The following is a 24692-nucleotide window of genomic DNA, read 5'->3' as shown; positions in this document are numbered from 1 at the left end:
CTGCAGTTTTCTGTAAGCCCCGTGTTCCGGCGGACATTAGCCAAGCTGTTCATGCAAAAAACAACAACAAAGATTTAAAGAACAGCAGGCAAAAGACAATTATAAGACTTAAGTGTCCCGTCGTTAGAGATCTGGTGATTCAGAGTGGGTCATCAAAACGTGTCTTGCCCCGTCTTTCCTTTAATCGTTTTGTTTGGGCAGCTTGGATTAAGTTACCGGGACACGCTATACGAATGACACACCCACACAAAAGAAAATAGAAACTATCCGTGTTCGTTCAAACCTACACATTCGTTTCTGTGACCGATGAATATTTAATATTAGCCGAGAAAATGAAAGCCAATCTTGTTCTTTATGTAGCAGTACTTCTAGCTGGGCTTGTTGGCGTATATTGAGTAAATATGCAGGAGCGCAACCTGGAACACGGATGAAGAAAGAGGAAGAGGAGAGCGCTGTACTATCAGCGCTTTTATGCCGCAAGTAGCCCGGCGACGAGGACACTGACATAGCACAATTCCCTCTATTCATGTAACGATGGCATGAACACAGCGACGGTATAACGACAATGGCATGGCGGCAATGGCATGACGATTACCGTGGCGTGGTGAAAATGACTGTAAAGTGCGAAACGATTGATGGCGCAGGTGTCACCATTCTCATGCTATCGCATAAGAACGATTGCTACAGCGCGTGCGATATGCATATTTTTTTTTCTGGATAATTAACGCTCTCTTAGCACCTACTGTCAAAATCATGGCGTCACGGGATGTTGATTCGGAAATATAACACGGTAAGACGTCGCCATCCGAATTTTCTTCTAGCTTCTTTTCTAGGCTATCAAGCATCTGTTGTTGCGAAGAGGGACCTACCTCTACGAGTTCCGAATCATTTCCAAACAAATAGACGAATAACCCATGTCCGTTGCCTACAAAAGTATTTACTAAGGTAATCGCAAATAGAATCAGGAACTCCTTAGACTTCTGTCAACCAAAGGACCAGGCAGGATTCCGTAAAGGCTACTCAACAATAGACCATATTCACACTATCAATCAGGTGATAGAGAAATGTGCGGAATATAACCAACCCTTATATATAGTTTTCAATCATTACGAGAAAGCGTTTGATTCAGTCGAAACCTCAGCAGTCATGCAGGCATTACGGAATCAGTGTGTAGACGAGCCGTATGTAAAACTACTGAAAGATATCTATAGCGGCTTCACAGCCACCGTAGTCCTCCATAAAGAAAGCAACAAAATCCCAATAAAGACAGGCGTCCGGCAGGGAGATATGATCTCTCCAATACTATTCACAGCGTGTTTACAGGAGGTATTGAAACACTTGGATTGGGAAGAATTGGGAATAAAAGTTAGTGGAGAATACCTTGGTAACTTGCGATTCGCTGATGATATTGCCTGGCTTAGTAACTCAGGGGACCAATTGCAATGCATGCTCACTGACCTGGAGAGGCAAAGCAGAAGGGTAGGTCTAAAAATTAATCTGCGGTAAACTAAAGTTATGTTTAACAGTCTCGGAAGAGAACAACAGTTTACGATAGGTAGCAAGGCACTGGAAGTGGTAAGGGAATACATCTACTTAGGGCAGGTAGTGACCGCGGATCCGGATCATGAGACTGAAATAATCAGAAGAATAAGAATGGGCTGGGGTGCGTTTGGCAGTCATTCTCAGATCATGAACACCAGGTTGCCAGTATCCCTCAAGAGAAAAGTGTATAACAGCTGTGTCTTACCAGTACTCACGTACGGAGCAGAAACCTGGAGGCTTACGAAAAGGGTTCTACCCAAATTGAGGACGGCGCAACGAGCTATGGAAAGAACGATGGGTGTAACTTTAAGGGATAAGAACAGAGCAGGTTGGGTGAGGGAACAAACGCGAGTGAATGACATTTTACTTGAAATCAAGAAAAATAAATGGGCATGGGCAGGACATGTAATAAGGAGGGAAGATAACCGATGGTCATTAAGGATTACGGACTGGATTCCAATAGAAGGGAAGCGTAGCAGAGGGCAGCGGCGGCGGCGGCGGCAGCAGCAGCGCCGGCAGCAACGGCGGCAGCAGCAGCAGCGGCGGCGGCGGCGGCGGCGGCGGCGGCGGCAGCGGCAGCGGCAGCAGCAGCAGCAGCAGCAGCAGCAGCGGCGGCGGCAGCGGCAGCGGCGGCAGCAGCAGCAGCAGCGGACAAAGGCCTCTCCCAGCGACCTCCAAAAATTACCCCTGCTTTTAGCCACCTGATTCCATTTTGCGCCTGCAAATTTCCTAGTTTGATCACCCCGTCTAATTTTCTGCCACCTTGGACTGCGCTTCCTTTCCTTTAGCACCCATTCTGTAACTCTCATTGTCCACCGCTTATCTGCCCTCCGCAGTACATAGCCTGCCCAGCTGGATTTGTTTCTCCTAATGTCAACTAGAATATCTGCTATATAATACAATCGCATCGATTGTATCAAGCGCCTTATGACATAGTGGATACGACAGGTTCCGTAATGGATAGTTCTGGGTTAAGTTTCACCAGTTTCGATCTGTAACATCCGATCCGATCCGTAACTCTTTTGTGGTCAACGCACATTGCACACATATGCGCCAATGCTTCAAGATCATTAAGGTACATAAGATGCAAGTTGCATAATTCTACTAAAGGCATTCATAAACTAGCTTATCTAACATCTTTTCGACCTCAGCTTGAATACGCCGCATCCGTCTGGCCCGCATCCGCATCTCCCTGTCAGAGATACTTGATCGAAAAACTCGAATCTATGCAGAATAGGGCTGCGTGTTTTATTTCACGTTGTTATGACTATAAATAACGCATAGCATAAATTACACTGGACCTCTCACTACAGCCCTTGCATGATCGTCGTGATATAACCCTGCTATCATTATTTCCTAAATATGTCCATAATGCAGCACCATCAGTCCTGCCTCTTGAAGCTCCTTATTACAGGTCACACCGGCTGTATAATCAGTTCAATTTCATGCGTATCTACGGAAAGACAAATTCATTTAACTATTCCACTCTTCCAAGAGCCATTCGCCTTTTGAATAATCTTCCTAACGCCATCGCTTATGAGAGTGAGCAGGAAAAATTCCGGCATCTTCTAGCAACGCATTTTTCAAACTCTACATAACCTAACGTGTTATTTTTTCCTGAGTTTTCTGTTATTATTCTGCTACTACCCCTTAAATACTGTTTTCTTATAGCGAAATTTTGTACCGCTTGTTCTGTAATTCTATTGGTTATATTTTACTTTGTGAAAATTTCTTGTTCACTGACCTCTCGCGTTCTAAAGCATCCGGTTTGTCTTTTGCACAATTGTTAACACTACATTACTGCATGTTAGCGCATTTCTTACACTGTATTTCTTGTATATGTATTCACATATGTTATAATTATTGTATAACCTTTGAGTGTACTCTCCCCCCTTACGGCCTCTAGGGGCCTGTAAGGTATCTTGAAATAAATAAATAAACATGCGCATGGCATACGCTTAGAAATTTCGCATGCACCCCCACTGGTTTCCGACCACCGCAGCTGAAAATCGAACCCGCGACCCCTTGCTCTGCAGTAGAACTCCAGTTACCGAGACACCATCGCTGACTCGGTAACTATGCCCGGTAACACTCGGTAACTCGCTAACTATATCCGGTAACGCTCGGTAACAACAGCGGAGAAATACCTTGCAACCTGCGTTGTACACTGTGTAATTGCTGGTGTAGTTTATATTCATTCTTCTCAGTAGTGTCTCGTTAAGGTGTACTGGATTTGTTGACTTCACATGTTGAATATCAAATAAGCACGTGTGAACAGAAGCAAAGGATTCCAGAAGGGACGGGAGAACGAAATAGAAGTGGTGTCGTTATGTCATGTTTTCGTAGGTACTCCTTGGCAACGTCATCCATTTCTAATATGTGTACAAGACGTTGGTTGCCCGTATGAAACGAACGATTACGATGTCATTTAAGATCAGCATAGGCTAAACCTGACAGTTCTTGAAAAGCCACAACGCTTGTGTAGCAACGGCCACAATATGCCGAGATACCGTGAAATCACAGAAAGGAAAACTTATCGCCCTCCCGACAGTAGCACAAAGGTAGAGCAAGCGCCCCAACACAGGACGGTACAGGACCGTCGTCCGCGTAGAGGAAGGTAGAGTGACCGCTTCAGGGAGACATTGATGCACTATTCGATCCTGAGGACCAGGGAAACATTTTATTAAATTATGCAGTTTTGTCCCTGAGAAACCCGTAACAAGGGTAGTTTTTTATAGTAGCTTTGTGCTACAGTCGGGTGGACGACAACTTTCCTCCTAATGAACCTGCCTCCATTTTGAGCCTGCTAGTAACAGCGCAAAATGTAGACAAGGGACGAGACAAGAAGACACCACAAGCGCTGACTTTCAACAACGTTTATTCCAAAAGAAACACGGCTTCTTATAAACATTGCCCTCACGTGTCGCAGTCACGTGATCACACATCATGTGAAACAAGCACTTTTTTTCCTTTTATACACTCAAGATAGCGGTTGCACGTGCAAAAGCTCAAGTTCTTTTTTTGTCAGTAACAAGGACGGCGTGCTAACGCATTGGTCACGGAGTCTAGTAATCTCGGCCGCCTCAATTATCTCCCGGACCAGCTGGTCATTGTGTTTCTTCAGCACTTCACAGCGTCTAAATTCTGCGGCGCAATCTTTTGAGGGGCAATCCCTGATATGTATGCCAAGATTCCTGTTAGCCTGCTCGACGCTAAGTTTGTGTTCCTTCAGTCTCTCATTTGTGCATCTAGAAGTTTGCCCTACATACCTTTTTCCACATTTCAGAGGTATTGAATACACAACGGCTTCCGTGCACTCCACAAAACGATTCTGGTGATTAGTCGTGCACCCTTCCTGGTTTGTCGGCTCTTCAGCATTGACGCGTCGGCAGAGGCTTTTTAGTTTGTTCGGGGCAGTAAGCACTACATTAACACCAGCTTTGCGCCCAATCTTTTTCAGGCGGTGAGATACGTTGTGCACGTATGGCAGGGCCACGGTCCGTCGTTTTTCTTTCGGCTTCTCGCTACCTGGCTCGCCATGGGCACGCTTGAGTTTTAGGTTCTTGCTCATTTTTTCCGCAGCGGACACAAGAAGGTGCGACGGGTAACCAGCCCTAGTAAGCCGGTCAACCTGCCGACGAAAACTTTGTTCCATTGCGTGGATGCACGATTTTTTGAGCGCATTTGTTAGACAAAGGTTTGCAATTGCTCTCTTCACTAGTTTTGAATGCGCCGATTCGAATGGCAGTGGCGCCTTGTCGCCTCTGGGTTCATAGGCCCAGCAGACCTTCCCTTTGGAGAGCTCGAGTCGGAGATCAAGGAATCTCAAAGACCCTTGCGTGGGGACCTCGTGGGTAACGGCAAGCGGCTGAAGCGCATGACTAAAGCATGTTAGTGCCTCCGAAACTGCGTCATCTGAATTCGTGCCAGAGCCATCACATAGAACCAAGTAATCGTCAACATACCGAAAGACTCCCCGGACGTTTGTTCTGGTTAGAGCGTTCTGAAGTAATCTATCTTTCTGGGCAAGAAACAAATCGCTAAGTACTGGCGCAATACATGACCCTATACAGACGCCGCGTTTCTGGAGGTACACATTCCCTTCCCACGTAACATAAGTGGATTTCAAATATACAGAAAGGAGTTCCAGGAACCCACCAGTTGAAACCCCGGAGGCGTTCTGAAAAGCGACAGCACCGTGTGCATCTATACATTCTTCCACGCACTCCAAAATTTCATGTTGGGGGATCGAATAATATAAATCTTTAACATCTACAGAGCGTGCTGCAAAGTCAATGCTAGAATTGTCTTTTAAAAACCTTATTACAGCGTCTGAGGATTTCACCTGGAAAGGATCGTCAACAGTTAGTAGCTTTAGTTTTTCTTGCAAAAACAGGGCAATCGTTTTCTGCCAAGTGCCCTTCTCAGATACTATAACCCGCAGGGGCCGCTCAGGTTTATGCGTTTTTACAGTGAAAAACATGTCAAGGGATGATTTTTTGCTAGTTTCGTATCTGAGTATAGTATCTGAGAAGGGCACTTGGCAGAAAACGATTGCCCTGTTTTTGCAAGAAAAACTAAAGCTACTAACTGTTGACGATCCTTTCCAGGTGAAATCCTCAGACGCTGTAATAAGGTTTTTTAAAAGACAATTCTAGCACTGACTTTGCAGCATGCTCTGTAGATGTTAAAGATTTATATTATTCGATCCCCCAACATGAAATTTTGGAGTGCGTGGAAGAATGTATAGATGCACACGGTGCTGTCGCTTTTCAGAACGCCTCCGGGGTTTCAACTGGTGGGTTCCTGGAACTCCTTTCTGTATATTTGAAATCCACTTATGTTACGTGGGAAGGGAATGTGTACCTCCAGAAACGCGGCGTCTGTATAGGGTCATGTATTGCGCCAGTACTTAGCGATTTGTTTCTTGCCCAGAAAGATAGATTACTTCAGAACGCTCTAACCAGAACAAACGTCCGGGGAGTCTTTCGGTATGTTGACGATTACTTGGTTCTATGTGATGGCTCTGGCACGAATTCAGATGACGCAGTTTCGGAGGCACTAACATGCTTTAGTCATGCGCTTCAGCCGCTTGCCGTTACCCACGAGGTCCCCACGCAAGGGTCTTTGAGATTCCTTGATCTCCGACTCGAGCTCTCCAAAGGGAAGGTCTGCTGGGCCTATGAACCCAGAGGCGACAAGGCGCCACTGCCATTCGAATCGGCGCATTCAAAACTAGTGAAGAGAGCAATTGCAAACCTTTGTCTAACAAATGCGCTCAAAAAATCGTGCATCCACGCAATGGAACAAAGTTTTCGTCGGCAGGTTGACCGGCTTACTAGGGCTGGTTACCCGTCGCACCTTCTTGTGTCCGCTGCGGAAAAAATGAGCAAGAACCTAAAACTCAAGCGTGCCCATGGCGAGCCAGGTAGCGAGAAGCCGAAAGAAAAACGACGGATCGTGGCCCTGCCATACGTGCACAACGTATCTCACCGCCTGAAAAAGATTGGGCGCAAAGCTGGTGTTAATGTAGTGCTTACTGCCCCGAACAAACTAAAAAGCCTCTGCCGACGCGTCAATGCTGAAGAGCCGACAAACCAGGAAGGGTGCACGACTAATCACCAGAATCGTTTTGTGGAGTGCACGGAAGCAGTTGTGTATTCAATACCTCTGAAATGTGGAAAAAGGTATGTAGGGCAAACTTCTAGATGCACAAATGAGAGACTGAAGGAACACAAACTTAGCGTCGAGCAGGCTAACAGGAATCTTGGCATACATATCAGGGATTGCCCCTCAAAAGATTGCGCCGCAGAATTTAGACGCTGTGAAGTGCTGAAGAAACACAATGACCAGCTGGTCCGGGAGATAATTGAGGCGGCCGAGATTACTAGACTCCGTGACCAATGCGTTAGCACGCCGTCCTTGTTACTGACAAAAAAAGAACTTGAGCTTTTGCACGTGCAACCGCTATCTTGAGTGTATAAAAGGAAAAAAGTGCTTGTTTCACATGATGTGTGATCACGTGACTGCGACACGTGAGGGCAATGTTTATAAGAAGCCGTGTTTCTTTTGGAATAAACGTTGTTGAAAGTCAGCGCTTGTGGTGTCTTCTTGTCTCGTCCCTTGTCTACATTTTGCGCTGTTACTAGCAGGATGGAAAACCAACAAGCCCAAGCTGCTATTCTAGCATTTTGAGCCGCTTTAGGAGAACTGATTTACCATATCCCTTGAAACTCGTGACGTCCAGCTCACGTGCTGGGCATAACGGTTTGGCGCCAAACTTAAAAAAAGAGAAATTTGACCTGTACACACACACACACACACACACACACACACACACACACACACACGCACGCACGCACGCACACACACACACACACACACACACACACACACACACACACACGCACGCACGCACGCACACACACACACGCACGCACGCACACACACGCACGCACGCACGCACGCACACGCACACACACAAACACACACACATCTACCGTTTTCCTTACACTTCAGCTCTAGAATTTCCTTCCAGATTCCAGAGCTAAAGCGCGAGCTTGTCTCTGATCTTTCATACTTTTCCTCCTGCTGAGAGAGTCATAGCGACCACTAGCCATTTCTACTTGCCTAAGCATGTCACCCATTTGATAGCTAGGATTATTTCATAGCTAAATGAGTATTAACGAACTCTGTGCGGCTGGGAGGGTTAGAGAAAAGAGATGTTTTTCCCAACAATAACTACGTTGGTCCTGCATTTCGCTCTATACCTAGGTATGGGCATTCACAGACAGTGTTGCGCACCTATCTCTACTGCAGCGACACCTTCGAAGGGCTCCAGGTCCCCGGCGGCAGCAGAGGCGGCCGCTTCGTGGGTTGCGGCCGCGCAGGCTCCAGTCCTACGCTCGTACTCGTGGTAAGAGGCCCTGCCCCACCAGAGGCCCGACGAGGTGCCGCCGCGGCCCTCGAACAGAACACCGCGCGGGTCGAAAGCCCGCGCCAGAGCCGCCGCGTACTGCGCGCCTAGTCCGGCCATGTTTACGGCACGGCCGCCCCCTTCCACGAAAAGTGGGCTGCTCAGGGCTTGCAGCGAGACGGACAGCTCGTTGGTGTAGTAGTGGTACCTGCCATAGACAGAGGCAAGTGGGTTGGCATAGCAGAACAGATACAGAAAATGTAACAGGTTTGCCTAAAGGGTGAACAGCGATGACAAAGTATTAGCATCTTACAGTAAGTAAAGCTCTTGCTTTTTTTGGAGCAGTATACATTTTACTGAAGATTCGGACTACCTAAATGAGCGTGGCATCACGCGTCGGAACACTTGATGAGTTCACTTGATGAGCGCGAGCACTCGCGGTCACAAGATTGGCGCGCTAAGGTTAACATCGGCACTAACAACACGAGCTGACACTCGTGCCTGGTCGTTCACAGCGAGCCTTCGGTGATGTGGTTCCCTTTACAATTTCTCTGTGCAGCTCATCCGAAAACTCATAGGTTCACGTGACTTCTAACAGTGTCCCCACGGAATGTTAGTGCACATAATGACATCAACATGACACCAGCCGTGTTGTATCACCCTGCACATGCAGCAGATAACGCTACTTCTAACACTCCCCTCGCGGGCTGCGCTTGCGCCGTCGTATCCAACGTTACTTGAAACAGCTAAGTTGGCAGCACCGGGTAAATTTCGTGGGTGGTGGCAGCCCCGACGATGGTGCAAACGCGTATTGAGTGTTCATGTACTTGCTATCGCAACGAAATCTGCGTTTTATTGCGATAACAATTATATGGACACTCCTGGCGCATTTCCCCCGTCGGCGTCGGTGTGAGGCTCCTTATAAATCCCGAGGGTGATAAATTCTTTGCCGCGCGCCGAGTGTAAGGTATACGAGGGTGAGCCGGCTATCGCGGCCCAATCACACGCACGCAAGCCAGGGAAGCGGGGAGAAAGCGCGTCGTCTTCCGTCGCCCGCAAGCATCCCGAGGTAGTGTAAGCAGTAGGGCCACGTTCTACTCCAGGCAGCCCGTGCGCCCGCGAGGCCCGGCCAGGCTGCTATATCTTAAAAGCCATTTGCGCGCGACGGGGACACAGTCCGGCCGCGCGCTGTTTTCGTGGCTTAGATCGCGGTGACGCGAGACAAAGCACGAAGGTGAATTCGCTCGCTGCTGCTGCCGCGCTTCCTCGCTCCAGCGTTTTCACAGTGAGTTTCCGCGGTCATTGAGTGAGGTGCGTTCATGTTTGCTTGTGCGCGCGTACCAGCATGCTTGTTAATTTACATAGCGTGACTATGTTTACAAGTATATACAGCTGACAAAACTACTATCTTTACTTTGTATAGCTGTCCACTAACTTGCTACCACAATCGATGCTTCGCCTTTCTGGTCAAACTGCGAGTTCTTTTCGTTGGCCATAGTACATCCATCTCTTTAGAGAAAAACACTGTCACGTCAGTTTATGAGAATAATCCTCGTTAAACGTCATATTGTGTACTCACAACGTCCAGTTGTGAGTAGTGAGTGTGAGTTGTGAGTCATTGAAATCACCCATGCAACATACAGAACTTCATGCGTTTCAATAAAGAACAAGCTCAAAACAAGCATCCGAACCATGAATAAAACAATGCATACGCCGCTCAGCAAATGTACTGGTAGTTTTGCAACAGCTTCACCAAATTAACCTTAATTCAGCTTAACACCAAAAGTCGCGGGTTCCAGTACCTTAATTAGCTCTATCCTAATTAACTGTACCTAATTAACTTCACATTAACAGCAGTGGTAGTGGGTTTGAGTGCCGCAATGAACTCTAGCTGAATTAAGCCTGTCTTATCGTGTTCGCTATTGAACACTACAAGCGAATGTTTTAATGACACCGGGCTGCGTGGAGTTGAGCAAGTGGGCCACTAATTACGCATACTTAGCCAACTACTAGAGGAGTTTCCGCGCAATGTTTTTTTTTTCCCCTTATTTTCGCCATCTTCTCGCTGTTCTTGATATGAATGACCGATTTTGTCATTACAGAAGCCTAACCTTTCGATCTAGCTCGGCTTAATATGTTCCTGTAGTGTCCCTTTTGTGTCCTGATAAAGTCTGTCACCACTAGCCCTCCTCTGCCTTTTACGAGCTGTTACTGCGAATAACAAGAAAAAGAAATCCGCTCAGCCACCGGAAAAAAGTCCGCTGCGCCTGCACGTCCTCGGTCTGCAGGGCTCGTTCCAGGTCCTTTCTCCTCATCAGCGTCCTGCGAGCCTCCAGGGCGTCCAGCCAGTAGCGAAAGACGTCGTCCCTGGGCTCCGGAAAGTGCTCGAGCAGGGCGTCCGTCTCGGAGGCGTTCAGAAGAGCGCCCGCGGGCCACAGCGAGGTGTTCACACCTCGCAGCTTCTCCACCGCCGTGTCGCGCGTGTCACCGTCGATCCAGGCTGACCTCATGAACAGGCTGATGGCCGCCTGCGTGACGCCCATCAGGATGTCGTCCACCTCCGACCGGACGCGCGGCGGGTGCTTGGTGCTGATGTAGCTGCGAGTGGTTTGTGGGAAACTATTGTAGCGGGCGGAACATTCAACGCAAATGAAGCCCGCACCAGCAACGCCACGCGTAAACGTGTAATATATATTACAGAAGCAATACTGCAGCATTCTTTTTATCCGTAACGCTTCCTCAAGGGCGGAAGCGTCTTGCTAGCTGTCTTCAAATAGTTGTACTTTTACCCCTATCGGAAAGGCCGATAAGTATCCCGCCTTTTGCAGTGGGAAGTACCACTGCTAGGTAACTTCGGGCTTTAACAACTGCAGGTTGATTAGCATAATGTCGTCACGCCAGCAGTAATGAAATAAAGCGAAAGCAAGATATAAAAATAATAAAGGCGCGTCAGTTGATTTCAAAGTTGGAGCGAAAGTTACTCTACAACAAACTGCGCCAAAATGACGTCGTAAAGAAGTGATGAAAAAGGGTGTTCCTTGCGAGAAGAAATGAAGGAAAGCTAGGATAACCTAGACAGCCCTAAACTTTGAATTTTCAGCCTTTCACACTGCATTTGAATTATAGCTGATCAAGAAAGCCTGCGTGCTTAATTCGAGTTAGATGGGTAAGAGCCCAGGGTGTTCAATATTACACTGGGACCCCTTCTCACCCCCAAGTAAGTCCGTCGCATCCACTTCGAACTGGTGTTGGTATGCATAACAGGCTCGCACAGCAGTTTAATGCTGATGAGTTGTCTGCGATCGTGTTGTCATGTTTCAACAACCAGTGCTACCCAACGCAAAGACAATTGTTACGAGAAACCTGGACATACGGGCGAAAGCATGTAGACATGAGTCGTCCGCATATGAACGTTTTAAATATGCGTCGTCCAGGTTTATAGATTTGCATGTTTAGATTTTCTACACAGTGGCTTGCTGAAGAATACAATTTGTTGTTTATATCTCTGGGTTTAGAAAAAACTTTAGAAGATACGGCACGGTATTGTCAAATCCAACGAATAACTTATAACAGCCCTTCCCCCACTACGGCCCTCTCTCGTTTCCCTAGAATAGCATCGTTAATTTTGGTGCAGTGAAAGCGCCTGAAATTGCCTTCAGAAATCGCGCTCAGGCACCTGGAGAGGAAAAGCAATCCGAAGGCCCTATTCGCTGCCCAGAAGCAGTCGGCGTGCCGGGCCTCGACAAGACGCACGGCCGCTGGCCTAGCAGGGAGGGTGGGATCGGCCATCCAGCCCAGCAGCTGTACCAGCGTCCAGCCCAGCTGGTAGAGCACAGTCTCGGCCGGCAGCGACCCGAGGAGCTCGTCGACCGCTTGCAGGACCTTCACGTTGGTCGCCAGCACGCGGTCGGCGTCGGTCACTCTGCGCCAAATACAATGCGAAACCACACCAGCATGTAACAAACGTAGCATGGCACAGTAACTGAAAAGCAAGCTGAGGACTACATGATCAGCGGCGAAACGGAGGAAAGATAGGCGTAACGTTAAGAGACAAGACGACGTTAATGTGCATTGGAGGATCAACGTGGGTGACTGACGGCCTGATCGAGATTAAACGGAACAAATCGAGATGTGAGAGCTGTATTTTACCGCACTGGCGTAAAAGCACGGGAAACGCTGTCGCGCGCGGCCGAGAATTAGACAGATTAATAAATTTAGGAAGTTCACAGGCACAAAATGCATCTGTCTGATGGAGCACAGGAGTGTGTGGGGATCACCTAGACAGCTTTCGGCCGTGCAGTGGACTTACACTGTAGGCGGGTGACTGCAGCTGGCTGACGATAACCACTAGAAAATCCGATTCCTATATTTCGGCCTAATACAATGTTGACAGTAACTAGCGTGGATGGTTCACCAGGTATGTGTGCCACATATTTATTACACACGCTGCGAGCAGAGTGGATCTTTGTGTTCATCGGCTGCAAACGCGGCTAAACGCCAGTACTATTTCTTTTCTGAGTGGTTTTTTATGGCATTCTAAAATTTCGAAGCGATTCTTTCTTGTTAGGCCTGCAAATTTTCCTGCAATTCTAGCCAATCTGGAAGTGTGTTCTACTGAGCAGGAACTAATCGCCAACATTCCTTTCCTTAAGTGCATTTCGGATACCTTGCACTTCGCGCTAATGGTTTTTACCTATGTGCCAACTTGAGGTGGCGATTGAGCGACGTGGCCCACTGGGCGGCGGTTGTTCGGGGTGTGGCCATCTTCTGGATCTGCTTTAATTGGAAGGCTATCTCACTTTGGCCACGGTCCGCTGCTTCGGACAGTGCACCAGCGACCGCGTACTCATCGTGACGCAAAGTCTCCAGGTCCCTGTGGGAAAGGCCGGAATCGGAGACGTCCCAATGTATTCCTAACAGAAATCACAACGGGGACAATTCTGAAGCGGTCTCTGGGCAAGTACAATGCGCGTATTCCTTTTGTTCGACTTTATTCGTCATCATTCATTGTTGAAAACCGGCCTAGCCCGGAGATCAAAAAGTTGGAGAGCCCTTAGACCACTGACCAAGTCTGAAAAAGAATAGCACTTAAATAAAATTACTACATTTATGCGCTTTAGAGCTGCACATAATAACTACTACTTTCATTATTTATTTTTCCCGGTGTTAACATTGCTTGTGTGATGCTGTGAGGATGTTAATAAATAAATGGAAATGAAGGAAAACTCCCCGTATGGAGTAGAGTGTCTTGTGCCTATTTTCATCAGAAGAATCCCTTACACGAATCCCTGCGCTACGCGCCTCCTACATTAGCATAAAAAGGAGCTCGTTCGCGGTTGAAGCCATTACACAGGTCATGTGAACAGGATGCTTCTAATTTCCAGTGTCTGAGACCGAACGGTGCGCTGTACTACTTGGGGCAAGGCTCTTTCGTTTCATATAGAGCGCAATTTATTCAAACAAAACCTCAAGGAACGAAGCAAATAAGTTACCTTTATCAAGAGTTGAATTTATTGAGAGAGAGAGAGAGCGCACCACTACTCAAGATGCTCTTCTTAAAATGGCAGATAATTCATAATCGATAGCATAAAATAGGTATAATAGATCTGTTTACAAAGCTTCTTGTTACGAGGTCTCACCCTGCGCGCAGCCGCTGACTAGAGACAGCGGCACATAGCGCAATTACAAGAGAAAACGAGTCATCTGGTAAGAAAGAATGGCCATTTTAGTGAAGCAACTACTCTTGGCATCATCAATAAGCTTGATCTTCTTCACAGGCCTGAGCGCAGCACACGGACGTCTTTTTTCTTTTTTTGCGGCCATCGGAAACGCTGAGCAAACCAAGAGCTCAACTACGTTGCCAGCACAAAGTGATCACAACAAGCCATGACCATGGTACAGGCACACTCACCACGCCCTAGAATTGTTACACTATTACTAAAGGGAACTGTGGCGCCAGTGTCTACGAGAGCTTCAAGCAGGGCCAACACGGGCATGATGGTTACTACATAAACTTCGTCTGTCTCACTTTTAAAAATGGGTTCGTGACTTTGGAAACCGATTGTTGTGAAGAAAGCACGGCGTTATACATTATTCAATAAACATTATTAAATTTTCCAAAAGCAAGATTACAACACAAGACATCGAGAGCGGAAGCCGGTTATTGAAACCATTATGCCACTGATGCATGGACAAGCGCGACCACTGCAATTAGCAGCAATTATGCATGTTCGCAGCCTTATTGCCTGCTACATTAAGGAAAGTATGGATTCCTTTAATATTTAGACCAATAAAGACAGCTAAAGCGCATCAAAGGCATTCACAAGGACGTCCGAAGGCACAGGCAGGAACATCATACAAATCCATGTACTAACCACCATTTCCTATAGTAATTATTGGAGGATACTATGTACCACGGTAACAACAAAAGCCGGCAAGAGCTGCCTTGGCATACATACAAGAAAAGCTTGTAGAACTGGTGAGAAAACCCGTAAAAGATAGTCGCAAATAGTGATACCTGTTCGATGTCGCCGAGATTAGCCGCTCCGTTTCAATTTGGGTAGTATCTTTAGTTCCGTTCCCCCGGAAATAGAAAAGAATGTGGTTTCTTGTAAAAAAACTTGTTCTTTTTTCTCTTTGGCAACGCCTTAGTGCGAAACCAACCAGTTATCAGGCTGTTCCGCTTTAGCTACAGTTCCGTTTAATAAATTTACGTTTGCCGACATACTATTGCATGTAGAATAGTGGTGCCAAGCACGTGTACTGTGCCCAGCGAGGACAATTTAATGACGTCCTAACACACACGGCAGCTCCTTCAGTAGCATTGTTTTCCGGAATGTTTGCAAGCTGCGTGGGCCCATCAGTGAAACTCATCATTAGTACTACTCAGTGGCCACACGGCAGTTATTACGAGCGGCCAATTAATTAGTTTACTTGTCGCTGATGGGCACAAAGGTGGTCGTGCGCATCAGGTCGTAAAAGCGGCGCGCTCGGGCGTTGTACACCCCGCGCAGCACCAGGGCGTCCAGGGCCTTCTTCCAGGAGCTGGACACGAGGCCCGGCCCGATGCGCACCTGCCGTCGGTTGTGGCCCGGCAACGGCGAAACCCGCACGGAAAACCACAGGCCTGCAGTCCGTGCGAAATCGGAGAGGAAAGCTCCAAGGCGAGCCCTTGGGCACCCCCTTTCGACAATTTCTATGGAACTTTACGCGGGACGTTGCTAAGTACGTGTGCATCCAGATCACCTGCTCTGCCGACCCACGCCAATGATCTCCCGAAGTAGGGAGCGGCTATATGTGTATAACAGCTAACGACCGAGTTATTCACCATCTTCGGCAAGGATTGCGCCAGAATCCGCTTGTTTCCATCTATATACCTCTGACATTTAAAAGCTATTCAGCCCGTACAACTCGAACAACCCATGCTCTGAATATCGTTTCCTTTAGCTTCAAATTTTCGTTCTTATCATCAACCATTGAAATGTGGAATAACATGCGCGCTCGTCTACGGGAACTACCACAAGAAGCGTTTCGTTAAGGAACTCCCTTCTGTGCGTTTGGTATTTGTGTACACAACCACTCCTGCTATTTCTCTATTTGAGAGTGCAGTATTTATGAATGAACAAAAGAAACGAGGCCATTATCTGCGTTGTCATGATCCCGTCCTTTGTCATCATGAGCTGCAGCATTAACGTAGTTTTAAGTAAACAGCGCGGCGAACGGTTATGTCAGATATTTGTAGCTTTTACACAGGGCGTCAATCAGCACCATTTAAGCACCATCCTTCCGTCTAATCCTCAGGCTCCCTGAACTGTGTTTCCCATTGGTTGAGACACATCCAGCTTCCCCTTTCCCTAATGTCGACTACCAACCCATCTACATAGGCGTTGCTTCGAAGTCGCGTGTATGAGCGCACCGAGGTTCCAGTTGATGTCCAGGTCGAGGAGCACGTCGAGAGGCTCCGCGGGCGCCATGGTTCTCTCCGGCCACGACAGCGACCGGTTGGCTAGGAACTGGTGCAGCAGGGACACGTCCCCCGACTGGCTGTACAGGCAGACGCGGTACGCGCGCTCGGCGCGGTTGCGCGGCAGCGGTGTCGGCTCCTGCGCCACGTTTTAGTCACCAGTTCCAGTCTCGTGATGAATCACCATGTAGTCTCACGATGAATCACTCAGCACAAGGTTCAGTAAATTTGGTGAGGGGAGAAACTTGGTGGCATTATTAACCATGCAGACCAAATGTGTCCGGAGCTGATTTCACCTCGTAAAACCTCGTGGGCACGCCTTTTGCTAGCATAATCACTGTAAAAGACCGCCTCTTCTACACTCGTAGAAGTGACACTATGCTGAAAACTCAAACGGTCCTATGACTAAATTGTGCGTAGCTACACATAGCCATCAGGGTAATACTTCTCAAACTGCAAGAACATGGATAAAGCTCGCTATATTTATGAACATGCTCACAGCGAAGGGGCATCTCTTGAGATAGTTTTCATGTTCTGAAAAACCTTGGTAAATGCTGGTGGTATTTGCGACCATTGCAATCTCAGACTTTAGGCGCTGCGTGGTGTTGTGTAACATAACAATGCTGTACGGTTTGCTTGAGAACGCAACCCTCATCGAATAACGGTTCTCATGATCTCCCTCTGGCTTTCGCATGTGAGGCAGTGATCATGTATGTTCTGTGTCCCATGTTATTCCATTGGTTGTTTACTTGACGCCGTGCTACCAGAAATGCAAAACGGGTCTCCCAAACACAACTGTCATATCGTCATCACTGGAGTTGGTGGCCGCATAATGGCCGTCCGATGGAACTTGCCGCCTCAAAAAGTCGAACGTAGTTTCGTTTATATCACTGCCATCATCTCCCCCTGACGTGACATTAACCGTAACGACGCTTTAAAGAACATTAAGGAATTTATGCTGTATCGGCAAGATAAACTTCTGGAATATCGCAGACGTTAGCTTTCGTATGAGCTGAGTTTTCGCAGGCGGGAAAAGACGCAAGAAGACGAAACACTAGGATTTGAAGCTCCCATGCTCGCTCCTCGTAACTCCATCTTACATAGACAGTATGGGCTCAAGACTAGTAAATTGGCAATTAGGTTATGAGCTTTATCGTCTCGAAAAATGCACACTGATTTATAAGGAATGCGGTGCTCCGGAGGAGCTCCGGTTTAATTATCACATCCTGGGTTCCCTTAACCTACACCCGAAGCACCGCACAAGTGCTCTATTTCTTCCTTCCGTCTCCACCCCCCTTATCCCCCATCTCCCACCCGGCAAAGTATGACTACCAGTGGCTGGGAATCGAGCGCTTGACCATTTGCTCAGCTGCATAACCAGATAGCCACTATGCGCGGTGGGCTCTCTCGCAATAGACAATGCACGCAAACCTTGGCGATGATTCCTCCCATGGGCAACGTCATGTTGAGGTTGTGCGCTGCACCGAGGAATCGAATGGCGTCCATCTGCGACACGGCCAGCAGGTCCCGCAGAGCGGTCTGAGCCCCGGCCACGCGAGGGCGCCACGAGCCACACGCGAACTGGTAGAAGTCACCGCACGGGGCACTGCTCTTGTTCAGGGAGTCTGCGTCGCCCACGAACGACGAGTTCGCTTGTGGCGAGGCACAGCGTGGCTAAGCCCTGTCCGCGAGGGCCCTGGCTGTGCTATGGAAAATACCTCGAGCAGCCCGCCGTTGTGGCCTCACTCGCCTACCGCATTAAAAAAAAATATCGCAGTTTCGCCATAAGGGCGAAGCAATGCACGCGAGAGCAACGTGTTAGAATATTGCACGAAGTGTAAGAGTCGTAGCTGCAGTGGCAGTTTGAATTGAAGTAAACATAAGCTGACTAATTAAAAGCGAGCTGTTGTCCTAGGGGTTCTCTCTTCGAATTCGGCCATCGGGCAATTTCATTCCTGTTTATTAAAGCCAACCTCATTCTTAGCGACTTTACCACCAATTATCTGTATCAGGTATGTTGAAACCTCTTTCCTGCGTCGATCCCGGAGGTAATGCACAGCCGCGCCAATAAAATTGCATCATTTTCCGGTTTGAGCTATGTTGCTGTTTCGCGCTTTTATTATTTCACATTGAGATGTTTAAAAATAACAGCATGCACTGTCGGTATTTTATTTGAGGACATTTGGTCGGGGTCTGTCATTCTCAAAAGTCTGAGGAATAAGTTTGTCAGGAATGTAAGATCTCGTATAAGCAACTTTATTGTTAGAATGGCGTGGCAATATAACCCGTATGTACGTCACGCTATATAACCAGGTGTGGCCTATGTTGCATGCGTACATATACTTACATATATACGGAACTTCACGGCGACGAATACGGCGACGACTAAAATTCGCTTGGAGTGTCAGCATAATTGCTGTCGTAATAAACAATAACATGGGGGGGGGGGGGGGGACACTCACTTCAAAATGTCTCTTGGTCCCTCTGTGGCTCCTTTGCCTTCCTATCGCGTTGTCATTTTGTTTACGTAAAGGCTAAGTAAATATATTAGACGTGCGCGAACGTTCCAATTTGGAATAGGAATCGAACAGGCTTGGCTTTCGACTTGCATTCGATTCGAGAATTCACTATTTGAAATTGTCGAATATTCGCGTTTTTCTGAAAATAGCGGATAACTGAACGCATTGCATTATCAAACAACAGGCAGCGACACATTCAAATGAAAATCTTTCTTAATGATTGTGGTACAGAAAAGCCACTGTGCTTGCGCACAGGCACCAGTTCCTGAACGTACGCACAGAGCAGATAACTCGTACTCCTTAATGGTAATTCAAATAGAACGGTTCGCTTTTAAGTAGCGTGTACATGAATTTCTTGTCTCGCTAAGGCAAAACAATTCATTTTTTAGACAATACGTATCACCATATTTCTATGTCCTTAAAGCAAAATGAACGCTGGTGTAGAATTACGCTTCGCTCCTTCAAACAACATAGTACTGTTGTTGATCTGTGACACAAACACTCAAGAAAATTACACCCTCAAGGGTGGATTGGATGTGCAAACGCGGTTTTTACACCTTTACCTTGAATGGCATTTCGGAAAATGAATGCTTTCATTAGCAGCATTAATTTCAGGGTGCTAGAAGGGTATTTCGTTATTAAATTATTATTTATTATTTATTATTATTATTTCGTTATTAAATTAAAGGTTCTCGAGAAAGAAAGTGAAAAGCCATGAGTGTATTTCGCAGTGGTTTGCGCTAAATATTTGTTCGAGCTCGCCATATTCGTAACAGTACGCTATCAATGTCAACCTGCTACTTCATGTACATGGTGTCCCCGGTAGTGAAGTGGAAAGGGAGCTTTTCCCTTTGTTTCCTAGCCGGCGTTCCACTTTTTACCACTGGCTTCGTTTAAGTTGTTTCATCTGGCTGTTATTTTATAGATCAGCTGCCAATCGTCAGCCAATCATAGTTCTTCAGGCCACTTTCGTTCGATGGAAAGGAGGTTCCAATGAAAGCCCGTGTTCAGGCTCACGTTCTTTCTCGTATATAACGTCGGGACAGGCGAAATATTATACGCAGTAAGCCCTGGGGTGTTTTATGCAATATCGGTTGGAATAAGCATTCGCTGGTGCGTGCGGAGGAGTTTACTGCCGATAACAACACCTCGTTTATTTTGGAGGTGGAGCACCGCGGTCATTATGTGGACAGACACTACTTTGTCCTATTCTCTCATTCCCGCCTTTTATATTTTACTGCTAGCTTCACTAAATTTGTTTCATCTTGTTGCTGATCAATAAACTGAAGCATTGAAAGGCGTAGCATTAGTCTACGCGAATTACAGCGTTTTAGCACCGTAAGTGAAAGCACAGATGCAAACTGACGAAAGGAGCGAGCACACTAGGAAATGAAAAAGCAGGAAAATTGACCGAGATATCTCGTCACATTTTGTCGCCTGTTTGGTAACGACGCAAAACGGCGTCACGAAACAGCCGCTTATATCATAGAGCTTATATGGCAAAATTAAACTTGTCGCATGATTCCCTGTTCTGGTGTGATTGACACCAGAACAATCTGCGTCTTCTCTTCCGTTTACATCATCTTTGTTAATCATCTTCATGGCCTACGGTCACGGGTAGTTGCTCCGGACGTTGTGGATGCAATATCACTAATTTTGAACTTGAAAAAAGGGGGTACCAGCGAAAACAAAGGACGCGCACACAAGGAACAGGCCTTAGACACGGACGGACGCGGGGACCAGCGTCCGTTCCAGCGTCCCTCCCTGTCTAACGCTTTTTCCTTGTGTGCGCGTCCTTTGTGTTTCGCTGGTACCATCTTTTTTTCAAGTTCATCATGCAACAACTGGCCCAAGAGCTTGCGCGAACTCACTGATTTTGTCAGATGTGTCACCACTCTGCATCTTCAGTTGCCGCTAGTGTTAAAATTCCTCCGCCCCCCCCCCCCCCCCCCCTTACGAGTGAACTATACGCGATCAAGGTAGCGGCAAGCATGCACTCTGGGTCTTTCTCACTTCTCCGCTAGGAATGGTACTGACACTCGCATAGCGAGGCAACCCTCACATCTAGTTACGTAAGTATTGATGTTATTAGCAATAGAGGTAAAAAGACGCGTGGAATGAATTATCCATTGCCGCGTTGAAGTAAGTTATGTGCCTTAGAACTAGTAGTTGTAGAGTAACGGAAATCTTATTTGTTCTCGCAAACCTATTTTCATTCCTCTGCATTGACACGTTTATTGGGATGCTACTTGTGGGAGGGACTTGGAGTTTCTTTTCTATAGCGCATTAAGGAAACCGCTAATGTGCTGCGAATGTTACAAAGGAATAAAATACAGCGCGGTCTTTCCTACAGTTAACAAACACTCAGTGATCAGAGAGAGCACGACGTAATCTACGTCCTGTGTCATTGGTCTTCTTTAGTATACTGTGACGCGCACCTGTGCTGAGCTTAAGTGCAAGATCAGATGCCTGCACCGTACCTTCGAGCCTGCGGAAGTGCATGAGGCAGATCTTGGAGTGGCAGGTGTTCCACGTGTTGCGCGCCATACCGAAGAAGCCTCCGCCGTTGCGGTAGCTGAGCACCGACAGGCCGATGGTGATGGCGCCCAGGGTCATTACCACGCCCAAGCACGAGGCCACCACGGGTCCCAAGCCTGTCGGCTGCGGCTGCTGGGGTGTGGAACACAGTACCCCACATTGTGCGACAGGCTAGTGACGCCACCTTATACTTGCCACAGTTGCCAAAACGGCGCGCATACAAGACAGATAGGAGGCAATGGAACGTTTTCACTGGTAGATGGCACCCATGAAGCGTTGGTAGACCGAAAACCACGTGCACAATACCCTAGAATTCGTCGTTCTCGAAAGGGCGCCGCCAAGTATTAAGGAATGCAGTTGGAACCCTACCGTGCAATGACATCATCGGACCGTGTGGATTCTGTACATGATCCAGTCTGAATTTCTGTATTTTATAACTCTCATATCCACGAACATTAAACAATCTTACTGGTTTCAGGCTTGCACCCCTGTGATCACATGGCGCGATTCTGTATCAAAGTTGACGGGCACGCTCGTTTATTTAAAGTTCGGTCGCGCATTTTGGGTCGCAGGTGGAGGCCAGGAAGTGGCACAAGAATCGACCGGTACATGTTTTTTTTTTGTTCCCGCTAGTTAGGCAAGCCTGCTCAGCCTTCACCTGAGCTATGCTTAAGAGAACAGCGGGAGCGACACGCGAGCCCATTTTGTGAGTAGGATTTCCAGCTCATGATAACGTACGATTAACCTGCCGTAGCGACGTCGTGACCTACGTTGGAACCAGTAACATGAGGCAGTATTAGCCCACCGAATAATCACGCGGGACATTCCAGAATTACGCATGAGCACGGAGGTAGGTTCCATTTTGTGCCGAATCGTTACAGTTCCGTATTCGTATAAGCGCTGCTCATTCGTGATCTATATAACCACCGCCTGCCCAAACTCAGTAAACGCGCGGTACGAATTCGTGGCGTTCACCCGTAAGATGCATGGCTGCCGCGTTCAGGAATCGCTATTCTAAAAACGCCGAATAGTAAGCTGGTCTCTTGCAACCAAACTTCAGTTAGCCACCTCCACGTTCTCTGCTGTTCTCGGTGTCGAACATCCATGTTGCAAGTGGCTAGCTTACACTGGCCTTAACTGGCCGCAGCACGCACAAACTCACCCGCCTTCCTGATCCATTCGTTGAAGGCGCCTCCGATACGCTCGCCATTCTCCGCTGCATTCGTCGCAGCACGCCTTGAGCTTCACGCCTCCTCGCGTGAGGCGTGCAGGAGCGCGCCACTTCTTCTTCTTCACCTTCATATTCCATCTAGGAGATTTCACGGTTATAAAGAATGAAAATACCGAGAGTACGTAATCGTCAAACGGAATTAATGGCTTCTTCTCCTTACTAAACAATGCAAAACCTAGAAAACAAAAATACTGCGACTGTTTGCACGTTTTTGTCGAAGTGCGTGTGGACAAACCTGGGGTACTTTTTCTGTCTCCTATGCAATTACCAGCCTTTCGGCATCGCCTAGCGCGTGGTACCAAGGGTACGTCTCCGGAGAAGACGGCGCCATGAAACGAAACATGAAACGAAACACAGACAGCGCATACCTTTTATGTTAAATCATCTCAGACTTAATATTAAAAGAGCGAAGCAACAACAGAAACCTGAAAATTCTATATTTTCTTTTGGCGCGGCTGTGCGCTATACCTCCGAGAGGGCCTGCTCAAGAAGCCATATTTCTGCCATTCCACCAGAGAGCTCGCCTTCGTGCATAGCGTTCCCTGCCAGCATATCCCTGTAAACATTGCGTTTGTAATCTGCATTTCCCGGGAAGCGCGAGAAGCAGTCAGGGATCTTTGAATGTTATTGCGTTGCGCTTTTAAAGGCGAAGCTTAAGCGTCCTCCAAGATTCTGATGTCTTTTGCGTGAAACGTTCTATTTTTTTAAAGCTTATTTTGTTTATTATTACGCAGTTAATATTACGGTAGGGAAAGAGGGAGGGGCAATTAAGGTATTATTTCAAAGGACTGATTTCTCTGTAGCTAGGAATTTGACCTCATCATTACCCTTAGTGTCAGAGATGAAGGCAAGTGCGCAGAGACTGTGCTGAATTCTTTTCTTCGAATTCAAATTCAAATAAATTTAGTGAGAATGCCAGTCATCAAGACCAATTAAATAAATGGATATCGCACACAAAGAAAAACAATTGAATTCGTGCATGGTTAAAAAAATAACACTACATCTGTGCAACAATCATTATCCTCTAACTTTATATTCATACACTCATATATTCATCAACACAAAGCTTTGTTCATATATTACTGTTGCGTCGGTAGCGGCAGGCAAGCGGGGGGCCCCGACCGGTGAACGCGCGGCTAGCGCCGGCGCAGTGAAGGAGACTCGGAGCTAACTGCTCCCGATGAAAACCGGAACGAAGACTCAGCCCACCCGCGGCCGTTTATTACTCATAAAGGCTTCACACGCCAGATGACACCTCCCAATTGGTCCAAGCTCGTCACATGACAGAAGGGGGGTGCGCCATCTAGCTAAACAACTACAAAACATACATGTACGATGACACAGAGATCTGACAGGGGGCGACACTATACTGCAATTACCTTTAGTAATATAGAAGAGGACACTTGTGCAAGGAGTCAAACCTCGATACATAGAAAAAGACAACGCGAAAGAAAGAATTTACAGTTCCGCCCGAAAGGCGAAGCACCGATTGCAAGAGCAAATTAGTAGTAGCTGTACGAGGTAGGGATTGTAAGTTTATCGGCCGTATAAACTTGTAAACATTCGCTTACTAATTAAATTAACAATGATAGAATATGTAAGCGTGACATCCCGAGACAGCGCTGTCTTTGTGTGTCTCCTGCTTTTTACTTCCTTGCTCAGTCGTCCTAACACATTCTATCATGGATTCAAGCCAACTAGCCTGTCAACTTGTTTTAAGTTCGTTAACCAGGACGGTGTCGCGCGCGCACACGTAAATATGAACACATCTCGCTCTATGAGCGCGGGAAATCGCTGTCAAAATGCTGGAGTGAGGAATGGCGGTAGCAGCAAGCGTATTGACATTCATGCATGTCTCGCTTCAGCGCGGACGAAACGTCGAAAGCACAGTGCATGTGAAGCTACCGGCACTACGCGCACTCTGCAAACATCGCAGATTGCTTTGAAGATGAGGCCCGCGCTGGCGCGGACTGCGGCCACCTA

At 47.3% G+C, this 24692-nt stretch overlaps 1 protein-coding gene across 1 annotated transcript in view; it reads right to left on the bottom strand.

The window, feature by feature from the left end:
- The window catches only part of LOC126524167 (uncharacterized), a 109593-nt gene that overhangs the window by 8929 nt on the left and 75972 nt on the right, over positions 1–24692 (bottom strand). Inside the window, exons 3-11 of the mRNA XM_050172515.3 lie at positions 22641–22787; positions 21421–21610; positions 17853–18046; positions 16374–16560; positions 15392–15584; positions 13152–13331; positions 12135–12380; positions 10706–11056; positions 8347–8666 (exon numbers count right to left, since the gene is read on the bottom strand). Coding sequence (XP_050028472.3) covers positions 8347–8666; positions 10706–11056; positions 12135–12380; positions 13152–13331; positions 15392–15584; positions 16374–16560; positions 17853–18046; positions 21421–21610; positions 22641–22787 — 2008 coding nt within the window. The remainder of the gene's footprint in view (positions 1–8346; positions 8667–10705; positions 11057–12134; positions 12381–13151; positions 13332–15391; positions 15585–16373; positions 16561–17852; positions 18047–21420; positions 21611–22640; positions 22788–24692) is intronic.

The sequence above is a fragment of the Dermacentor andersoni genome, chromosome 3 (genome assembly GCF_023375885.2).
Source record: "Dermacentor andersoni chromosome 3, qqDerAnde1_hic_scaffold, whole genome shotgun sequence".
NCBI lineage: Eukaryota > Metazoa > Arthropoda > Arachnida > Ixodida > Ixodidae > Dermacentor > Dermacentor andersoni.
Note: the sequence above shows the minus strand (reverse complement) of the source record. Positions and strands in the feature narration are given on the sequence as shown.